General features: G+C 40.7%; 1 protein-coding gene across 2 annotated transcripts in view; it reads left to right on the top strand.

The window, feature by feature from the left end:
* The window catches only part of RABGEF1 (RAB guanine nucleotide exchange factor (GEF) 1), a 17,973-nt gene extending 8,641 nt beyond the window's left edge, over positions 1-9,332 (top strand). Inside the window, exons 4-9 of one of the 2 annotated variants that reach the window (XM_009076680.1) lie at positions 3,650-3,816; positions 5,477-5,558; positions 6,285-6,417; positions 6,819-6,910; positions 7,264-7,520; positions 8,665-9,332. In XM_009076680.1, coding sequence (XP_009074928.1) covers positions 3,650-3,816; positions 5,477-5,558; positions 6,285-6,417; positions 6,819-6,910; positions 7,264-7,520; positions 8,665-9,063 — 1,130 coding nt within the window. In that variant the 3' untranslated portion in view covers positions 9,064-9,332. Of the gene's footprint in view, positions 1-3,646; positions 3,817-5,476; positions 5,559-6,284; positions 6,418-6,818; positions 6,911-7,263; positions 7,521-8,664 lie in introns of both variants that reach the window. The other variant, XM_009076681.1, reaches the window with a different exon arrangement.
* The last annotated feature ends 942 nt before the right edge of the window (positions 9,333-10,274 follow it).

Raw genomic sequence — 10,274 nt, 5'->3', positions numbered from 1 at the left:
CTAGGTTCATGAGTCAGCCAGAGTGTCATGTTGTGGTTTAGGACTTGAAGGGGAATTCTTCCTGAAGAAAGCAGGAGAAGAGGTGCTGACTGTTAGTCACCTCAAGCAAAGTGGTATGTCTGAGTGTGATCAAAACCCTGAGGTAAAGTATCAGCTGGTGCAGCCATAGTGGATCACTTTGACAGCCTTAACAGAAAAAATGGGATGTGTGAGCAGGGTGGTTTTAACTGAAAATAAATGTGAGACTGGCAGTGTTTGTGGGGATGTGGGTTGTGAGTATCAAGTTTGTGGTTGGCTGAATGTTTGTTCTGCTGCATGTGGACAAGTAAGAATGGTTGATGGCACTGATGCCTTTGCATAGCAATAGCTTACACAGGCAAAAACTGCAAAATTCTAGGCTGTGGAGTAGGAATTCCAGAAGAAAAATTAACATTTTCTTAGCCTTATTAGAAGATGCGTTTCCTTAATAAGAAATATGCTGAATTTCCTCTGTAATTGTCCTGGTGCATGGGCAGCAGTGGCTATGTGAGGCATTCAGTTATGTTTTACAGACTTTTTTTTGCATTCATTCTTCTCACTTTCCATGTTTTCTTTTTTTTTGCCCCCTTTGCCACCTCTCCTGCCATGCTCCTGCTCTTGGTGTCTTGCTTGCTTGTGCATTTATTTCAGTGGCTCAAGAGAAAGGACAGCTTGGGAGGGAGCGAAATGCTGATAACATTCTCAGGGATTTGAAGGAGATTTTTACTCCCTCCTGGGAACTGGCTTCCCCTTCTGAAGGTAATGCAGCACAGCCTGAGCAAAGCTGTCTGCTTGGTTTTAGTAGGCTTCCTTCTTAGCTGGGCTTTGCAAACTGCAAACTAGGGTTGTGCCAGTTACAACTTGTGCTGTTGAACATGAAGACAAAAAACCAAGTGCAGCATCTTGAGGTGAACTTGAATCTCTAAACCAATTTGCTTTTTGGTAGGGAGTGTGTAGGAATGAAACTGAAGCTTTTCTGAGCTCCACCTTAGTGTGACTGCTGAAGTTCCAAAAAACCAAGAATTTTGGTAGAACTAGCTAAATCTTGTGCTGCTGTTATCCCAAGTTGCTGTTATAAATCTGATTATAAGTTGAAACTACTTCATTTTAACAGCTGACACTTCAAGAACTTTGGCATTTTCAAAACCTCTCCAGATGTTTGTTACATTAATCAAGAAGACAATTCCATATCCAGAGAGGACATACTGTTTTTTTAAAAGGACACCCAAATGCAGACTGCTCAAAGAGGTCATCTTCTGTTGGCTGTTTGCAATTCTGACCTGTTCTGCTGACTAAAGGAGTTTGGAGGTGTAGCAGTCTTTGTTTTGCAAATGACACGAAGGTGATGAATGTCTGTGTGCAATAGAGCTCAGGACAAACCCTTTTTTATGCTCTTTGCTTGGACTCAGCTCCATGACCATGGCACAACCATAGTGAATCACTGGAGTGCTCATGTTCTGCTGTGACCATTAGCATTTCTCTAGAGTGCCTTGAGAAGGATTTTAGTAGTGTTTACTCTTCGTGAAGCTGATCCTTTCTTAACTCTTCCCATGCTCATTTTCGCACATTTCCTCCACTGGATTCTTTTTTAACTTGGAATTTCTTTTCTGTAATCGGCTTCTTTTTTAGTTAGGTGTAATTCTTTTAGAATGCATGGCAAACCTGAAAATATTTTGTTGCTGGAAGTACATTTGTTCCTTAGTAATCAGTGCATATTGTACAGATGAATTTTCCTTAAATCAGGATTTCAGCTCAGAGGTTAATGAAGCATTTCTGTGTGACTACAAGTTCTTGGTGTGACTCAGTAGAGAAGTTCACTCTAGCATTCAATCAGTGCCTACAGCAATGTGACTCAGTTGACTACATCTCTCTAGTGACTAAAAAAATAATGTATTTTAAATTTGGGACTGAAAAAATCCTATTCCTTATGGTCAACCAGCAGAATGAGGCTCATTAGTTTTATACTAGAGTGAACTCGGTGTTGAAGTAAGTAAATAAATCTTCATCTGTACTTTGAAATAAGGTCAGTAATTAATCATGGAAGAAAAATCTTATCATTCTGCTCTTTTGAAAGCAAACCTGCTTTCTTTGTTCATTATTTCTAGATTGTGCTTTCTGCTTACTGCTTCTCTGATACGAAATGTGGCAAATTTAGTTCAGCATGTAGTAGTGGGCACCATTCAGCTTGGATATATTTGTGTTGTACTGCTGTGAGCCTTAGGTGCACAGACAATGGGAGGAAATCCCCTCTGGTAAAATTGTCCTTGTGTAACTAGAAAAGAATTTGATTTGCCCTTTCTATCGGAGTTGCTACAGTTGGAATTTAAATATTTGCAAAACCTTTTCTGTTCTTATCACTCAAATCCCACATTGGTTCTAATGGTACCTGACCAAATGATTGTCCAGAGAAGGTTGTGCTCAAGTGTGGAGTGTTGTGCTTTGGGCAGGTGATCAGTGTGTGTTAGCCACAGCTTTGAGTTTCCTATACTGCTGAATCTTTCTAAAAGCAACTAACAAATATACAAACAAAAAGAAGTTGCCTCAAGTCTAAATTAAACAACTTAAACATGTAAATCCCATTTCTTTCCCTTTGTTTTGGAGTTCTGCATGTGCTTGTCAGAACAAGGATTATTTTTTTTGTGGTGCATGTTAGTATTTTCAGATTGAAAGCTATGTTTGTATCGTGTTGACCATGAATATTTTCATGTTTTCTGTCTCTCTGCTGCTTGCTTTTCACCATGTTCATTTACATCATCTGTTCACTCCTTCCATTTTGAACAGTGTTGGCTGGCAAGCTGAAAGGTGGGTGGACTCAACGTGGTTAGTGAAGGTATTGGAGCAGCACAGTTAACTTGCAGCTTGGAAAATCAGCTGTGTTTGTGTGGCAAAAAACCAAAACCCTGTGGTTGCAGCTATCTAAACTTGCATCCAGTGCTGTGTGCAGTCTGTTCCTGCCTCCTCCTTGAGTGTCAAGAGTTGTTCCCTGAGGGAATGTGGTGCTTCTGCTCTTGCTGAAACATGGAGTGGCCAAGTCCTGGTTTGCACTGCAGGTGTGGCTCTGTGGCCCCTGTGCTGCTGTGTTTGCACCATCCTCATCCTCACATTCCATGTCTTCTGCTGCTGCTCCTGGTGGGGAAAATAACCCCACAAGCATCACTGATTTGTGACTAGAACTGCCCCAAACCTGCTGCTCCCTGAGCTTGTTTGTCAGCCAGTTGTGTTGGTGCAAGCAAAGGAACAGGAATGTAGAGGTGAGAGAGAATGGAAAAGGGATTATTCCATTATCTTAACCTGCTGCAAAATCCCATCTGGAAGCTTTGATGTGATATGGAGTTACTTACCTGGGAATGCAAATGTAAGAAACCCAAAAGCAAACCCATGTTATTGCTAAAGACCCTTAGTGTAAATGGGTGTGTGGCTGTAAATGTTTCACTGCAGTGAAATCCTCTGTTTCCTGGAGTTCTCTTCAATCATATCCAGCATTTCACTGGCAAAGCTTGAGAAGTAAATGCTCGTTCGTCTGCACAATTGCAAAAAAAACCCAACAAAAACCCTGAAATTTTAAAAACACTTCCTGAATTGATCTCTCAGTGTAAAAAGCTAATCTGATGTGCCCAAATTTTCCCAGCAGAGATCCAAGAAGCCAAAGCTCCCAGCCCTTCCATAAACAGGCAGGCTAGCATCGAGACAGATCGAGTGTCCAAGGAGTTCATAGAGTTCCTCAAGACCTATCATAAGCCTGGACAAGACATCTATAAGCAATGCAAACTATTTTTGGACACAATGAATCATAAAAGGGTAAGTCCTGCCTGCCCCTTGCGTAAGTAAAATGGGAAAATTAGGGAGAGATGGAGAAAATGGTGCACTTCTTGCAGCAGGTTGGTTGTTCTGGAGTGTGTACAGGAGCCTTCAGCTGATGGGCTTAGTCAAGTGAAGATCTCGTGGTAGTCTTGAGTTCTTCCTGCTTTGGTTTTTGGTGTGGTGTGTGACCAAAGAAACCCTCCAACCCCAGTGTCTCAGGTATCCAGAGAGCTTTCCTTTTCATCCCAAATAAATGAGTCCTGAATAAATCCCACATGAATTAGTCTGTTGAACAATTTTCTAGATAAATGTGACTTGTGAAAATGATGTTACATGAGGAGTTTTCTGATATCATAGGATGGTTTGGGTTGGAAGGGATTCAAAGATCATCCAATTCCAACTCCCTGCCCACCTTGCACTAGCCCAGATTGTTCCTAGTCCCATCCAACCTGGCCTGGAACACCTCCAGGGATTGGGGATCTTAAGACTAAAAAGTTATAAAGATAATACAGTATCAACCCACACATCTCCTTTCGTTTGGGGAAGGGGAATTTGACTATGCTTTTCCTTTTTTTAATATGGAATGAGGGTTATATCTTCATTTTCCAGAAGGAAATCAATGTTCCTGAAATATTAATCAGTCTGTAGTGCCACCTATGGCTGGAACGAGTCAGTGTCCAGCACAATGTTTTCTTTGCCTCGTCCTGCCTTTCCTGTTTGGATAGTTACTCAAACTATCTCCTCAAATTGAACTATCAAAGGGAGTTCTGATGGAGTCTTACGTTCCCTCTACTTTGAAAACATCTTGAAGCTGTTTTTTTTTCTTTTAGAACTGATTCATTCTGAGCACAGAGTTTGTGAAATGATGTTATTATTGGTTTCAAACACCGAGGGTGCTCTCATTTCCTGCTTCCTTCATAGTTTGTGCTGCTCAGAAAGAAGTCTTTCTCAAAACCTGTGCTTTGCTCTGAGACATGAATCATGTCTAAAATGCAGCACTGGCAGCAGAGCTGAGACACTGTGTTCAGGGCAACTGCCCAGATTTTGGCCTTAGAGGATTCAGAAACTAAGTTCTCTCTCCATTGTTTTAATATATGTTTTTATGCTGCCATTGAATGCTGAAAAGTGACTCGATCAGTAAAGTGAATTTTAACCCTTCAAACCTCTTCAGGAGCTCAGTTGAGCAATGCCCAAAAGACACTGCTGTTTCTCCAATAACACTGTGAATATATTTCATAGTAACTTTGCAATCAGAAATATTTACTGTATAGGTACTCTCTCAAATGATGTTCTTGAGGTTTTGGTAACTGTCTATCATCTCTTAGAGAGGCAAAATCAGGACAAGCATTTTGCTTGGTCTGTGTTACGTTGGCACCATTGCTCAGGGATGTGTCTGGGAAAATGCCATGGCACCTGTCCTGTTCCACTGCTGATCCACATCTGTGCAACAAATACAGCAAGTCCCTCACATTTCAGAGTCGGTCTGTTTTGGGTTCTCATGTTTTTGAATAGAATTTAGCCAGTGTAAACACCTCTGACGATACCTTTGCATTCTCAGACTGTTACTGCAGCTGGACACTTGCCTTAAACCAAAACAGAACATCAGAAGTGTTGCTGCCAGTTCTTCTACACACACTCAATCCATGTTCTGTTACAGGACTTGAGCATTGAGGAGCAGTCTGAATGTGCCCAGGACTTCTACCAAAATGTAGCAGACAAATTACAGACACGTTGGAAAGGTATCCAGCTCTTCTTCCTCATATCTTACTGCTGAAAAAGTAATGGTTTGGGGCTAAAACCTCTTGGATTTTTAAGTAAAAGCAAGTTCATTCTGAACCAGATTTCAGAAATGCTGTTCTCAGATTCTAGTGCCATAGTCAGAACTGTTCCCAGCAGCACCAGTTCTGTAAAGTTTTGCAGTCTAAATTCTTTGGTTTTACAGGTTTATCTCTTCAATCTGGGTCAGTTCTTTTAATTTTTTTGTTTTAAATCCAATGCTGAAGTGGAACCCAGGTAAGAAGCTGTGAGCCTCATGTTACACTGTAGTACACAGGATCTCTTGGGGACTGCTCTTCTATGCCTAGTGTGTAAGTGGCACAGCTTAAACATTCCCAGAGATGTTGTCAGACATGAGCAGGAACAGAGGACTTGGAAGGCCTCACTGGGTTTATTTTCAAAGCCTAGTTTTGAGCAATATCTTTGTAAACTACAAGCAACTGAGCCTGATTTGTGTGTTGAACGTGCTTCATTGTGAACCTCTGATGATCTTCTTTTGACACGTGATGTTCTGCACATCATATTTTTACTTCTACTATAGAGAGTGAAAATACTCTCCTTAAATCCATTCTGTATGACCTCAAGTTGGCTCAAGTCAGTAGGACTAGATTTGGTGATGTTGAGATCAAACTGTATTAATCTTCAGAAGAGCCATGGAATACTGAATTTATGGGATTTGTATCTTTCAGTGCCCCCTGAAAAAGTGGAGAAAGCAATGGATCAGATTGAAAAATACATTATGACTCGACAGTATAAATACGTGTTTTGCCCTGAAACAACTGATGATGAGAAGAAAGATCTTGCTGTCCAAAAGAGAATCAGGTAAGGCTTTAAAGGAAAAGAACTTGAGTAATCCCCAGTCCTGTAGATGAGCTCTGAACCAAACATGTTAAAAACCTGGTGCTGTGCACACAGAAATGGAAAGTTTGTTAACCAGAGAGGGTTAAAAACACTTTATTGGAAACACAGAAGGAAGGAATAGAATGGATAGTAAAAGCTAATGGGAGAACTAATTGGTTTGCTTTTACTAAATTTTAGAAAAAAAAAAAGAAAAGTATTTCTTCTGAAAATAAGTTGCTTCAGTGGAATAAATGAGCTTATGGCTGGCCTTGTGCCTCACTCACACAAAGCACTCCTTGTGCCTGGGGCTCCAGAAGCAGCTGGTTTCAAACACCTGAATGTTACTGGTGCAAAAGAGTTCTAATGTTTTTCTCCTGTCACAGGGCTTTGCACTGGGTAACTCCACAGATGCTGTGTGTTCCTGTCAATGAAGAGATTCCAGAAGTCTCTGATATGGTTGTAAAGGCAATTACAGGTTTGTGAATGGTGAAGTTTATGTTTACAGCTTGAATTTCATCTCTCTTGCTTAGCAAGATTCTTTTCTGCTGCCATGAGAAGAGAGTCCAAGCTGTTAGATTTGCAGAAATCTTTGTACTGTTGGACCAGCGTATCACCTCTGAGACAGGAAGAATTTTTCCACCACAGTAGTGTTTAGGCTTAGATGATCTATTTGAAACACTTGGACTGAACCAAGAGAAGGTTGAGTTTATGGAACAAGCAGCACAGATAGGAATGATGCAATGTTGGGATTGCCCAGTAAGTGTCCTGCTCATTCAGATGTCTGATTAATACCCTTGTAATGATTTGAGAACTCTTTTTACCTTCCAGATATTATTGAGATGGATTCCAAGCGTGTCCCTCGTGATAAGTTAGCGTGCATCACCAGGTGCAGCAAGCACATATTTAATGCTATTAAAATTACAAAAAATGAACCAGCCTCTGCTGATGATTTCCTTCCAACACTCATATACATTGTTCTGAAGGGGAACCCCCCCAGGCTGCAGTCCAACATCCAGTACATAACACGTTTCTGCAACCCAAGCAGGTTAATGACTGGAGAAGATGGATACTATTTCACCAACCTGGTGAGTGCAGGGGTAGTGTGGGTTTTCTACAAGAAGATTGTCTTTTCTTTGGATGTAGGGATTGCCAGTAAAGGGAAGCACAACACAACATGGAAGAAAAATTAAAACTGATCTTGAAATAGTGGTTGAGGTTACTTACAGTGCAGCCAGTTTTGTTGTGTTCTGTCTCCTCTCTCTTCCTTTTCAAACCAGACAGTGCTTTCCTTTCTTTATATTAAACCCTTTATTTGAACAGTCTGATGCTAAGATTTGGGTGTATTTTTATCCTTTATTTTATCAAGGAGATAAGTACTTTCTGTTCCTCAAATCCTGAGTTTGGACTGTGCAGATATATGTGACAGATGCAAAGTTCCCTGTTTGAGCCCATAAGAGTTTCTCTCCTGAAGTGACTGTGTGGAGGTAAACAGGCTTGTTAAAGCTTCTCCAAGAGGCTTTTATGGGTGTGCTCTGTTTCATCATAAGCAATTCTTGAAGGAAAATATGTAGTTGAATGCAACACTTGGAATGTTAAAAGTTCATTTCAGTAGGAGGAGAAACATCCACAAGGTGACATGGGCATTTGGCATTCCTTCCTCCAGGAAATTCATACAGAGCATAGCAGGTCTCTGCTGCTGAGGTTATGAAATACTAATGTGGTGCTCTTGTCTCACTGCTCCTGTTCTCTCACCTCCCAAACACAGTGACCCTGAGTTGTGGAATGCCCATTGCCCAGTGGGTCAGTACTGTTCAGCTGAAGTGGTGTCTTCCATACTGCTCTGAGTTTCATTCCTTCCTCCAGGAAATTCATACAGAGCATAGCAGGTCTCTGCTGCTGAGGTTATGAAATACTAATGTGGTGCTCTTGTCTCACTGCTCCTGTTCTCTCACCTCCCAAACACAGTGACCCTGAGTTGTGGAATGCCCATTGCCCAGTGGGTCAGTACTGTTCAGCTGAAGTGGTGTCTTCCATACTGCTCTGAGTTTTCAGCTTCTCTTTGGGGAGTAAAGAGTGAGATGAACTGTCTGATTATGGTTAGGAAAAGCTCATTAGGAGCAATCTGCTGAGGCATTTAAAAAAACCCTAATCAGCTACTGGATAAGTAGTAAACCAGGTACATTTCAGTCTGTAGCTTGTAGTGATGCTCACTCTCTGTTTTGTTTGCAGTGCTGTGCTGTGGCCTTCATTGAAAAACTGGATGCTCAGTCTTTAAATCTAAGCCAAGAAGATTTTGATCGGTTTATGACGGGTCAGACATCCCCTAAGAAGCAAGAATCTGACAGTTTCTCACCTGATGTGTGCCTGGGGGTGAAGCAGATGTGTAAAAGCTTAGACCTCCTCTCTCAGTTGAATGAGAGACAGGAAAGAATTGTCAGTGAAGCCAAGAAGCTTGAGAAAGACCTAATAGATTGGACTGATGGAATTACAAAGGAAGTTAAAGATATTGTTGAGAAATATCCCTTAGAAATAAAGCCAAAAGGCCAAGCCTTAGCAGCTATTGACTCTGAAAATGTGGAGAATGACAAGCTGCCCCCACCACTGCAGCCTCAGGTCTATGCAGGATAATTCCCAGTGTTGGCTCTGAGAAGCAGCATTATCCTCACCTAGTACTACCTGCTACTTGGGAAGGGAAGGAAATGCAAGGCTAAAATTCAGATGAGCTTAAATCAGTACATTTTTAAAGGTACATTTTTTTTGGTTAAGTGTAATGAATTGTATTTATTTTAGTCAAGTAGATTTCTATTAGGCTTTTGTGGGTTTTTGAACTGAATTTAAATTTTCTACATAAACTGGTGTAATTTTTAAGCAACACTAGTCCATTGACATCTCTCCTGAAAACTTCCTTCTAAGCATGCACTTACTTGGTTTTAATGGTTAGTTTAACTTGAACCCAAGTTCCAGCAGAAACTCAAATGGTACCAATGTTAGTCTGAATTTATTCTGTAGCTGTAAAGATGAAATATATATTGTAAAATATGTAAAAAAAATTGTAAATAGATTTAAAATCTAATGTCCCAACTGTGCATGACAGCTTGTGTGTGTGTGAAAATGATCTAAAAGTGTTCATTTTGGCACCTTCCAGTCACACCATGTTGCAGTAGAAAGGCAAGTACACTGTTAGTGTTTCCATGATGGGAGAAGTGATGAATTGCAGAGGATATTGTAGTGCTTTGAAGACTTGACACTCATCTTAATCTGCTCTGTAAAAAAAAAAAGAAAAAAAAAAGTGTTATTTCCAAGATGACATTTTTCCATGTAAATCTTCTCCCTGTCAGTATACCTGGGAGCCCGGAGTGGTGCTCAGAAGTGCTGATATGACTGTTTGTGAAAAGAATTGGGAGCCAAGCTGCAGAAATAGAAAGAAAAATTTGTATTAAAAATTGCTTAATGTGGGGGGGAAAAAAATGGGGGAGCATGGGAGGAGATAGTACAAGAGTTGCACCAAAATTGGCTTTCTCTTCTGGCATTGCCTGGTCACTTCCATCTGTGGGCAAGGGCTTGGTTGCTTTTTTGACAATCCTGGTAGATAAATAAGTTCATATAATTAGAGGTTGCTTTTTAGGAGAAGCATGAGCAGAAAGTGCACTTTATTTCCATGAACCATCAGTGTTCTGATCTGTAGTGACCCCTTCAGCAAGGGCCTGACCTTGACCATCAAGGTAAATATGGCTTTGTGTCTAAATGTCCCTGTACATTTAGATCAATGTCTTTCAAGAGTAACAGCTCACTCTGCAAAAAAGGAACCTCTTGGATATAACTATTTTTTATGCCAGTGA

This window comes from Acanthisitta chloris, unplaced genomic scaffold (assembly GCF_000695815.1).
Source record: "Acanthisitta chloris isolate BGI_N310 unplaced genomic scaffold, ASM69581v1 scaffold20286, whole genome shotgun sequence".
Lineage (NCBI taxonomy): Eukaryota > Metazoa > Chordata > Aves > Passeriformes > Acanthisittidae > Acanthisitta > Acanthisitta chloris.
The sequence above is the reverse complement of the archived record's forward strand: the minus strand, read 5'-3'. Positions and strand labels throughout refer to the sequence as shown.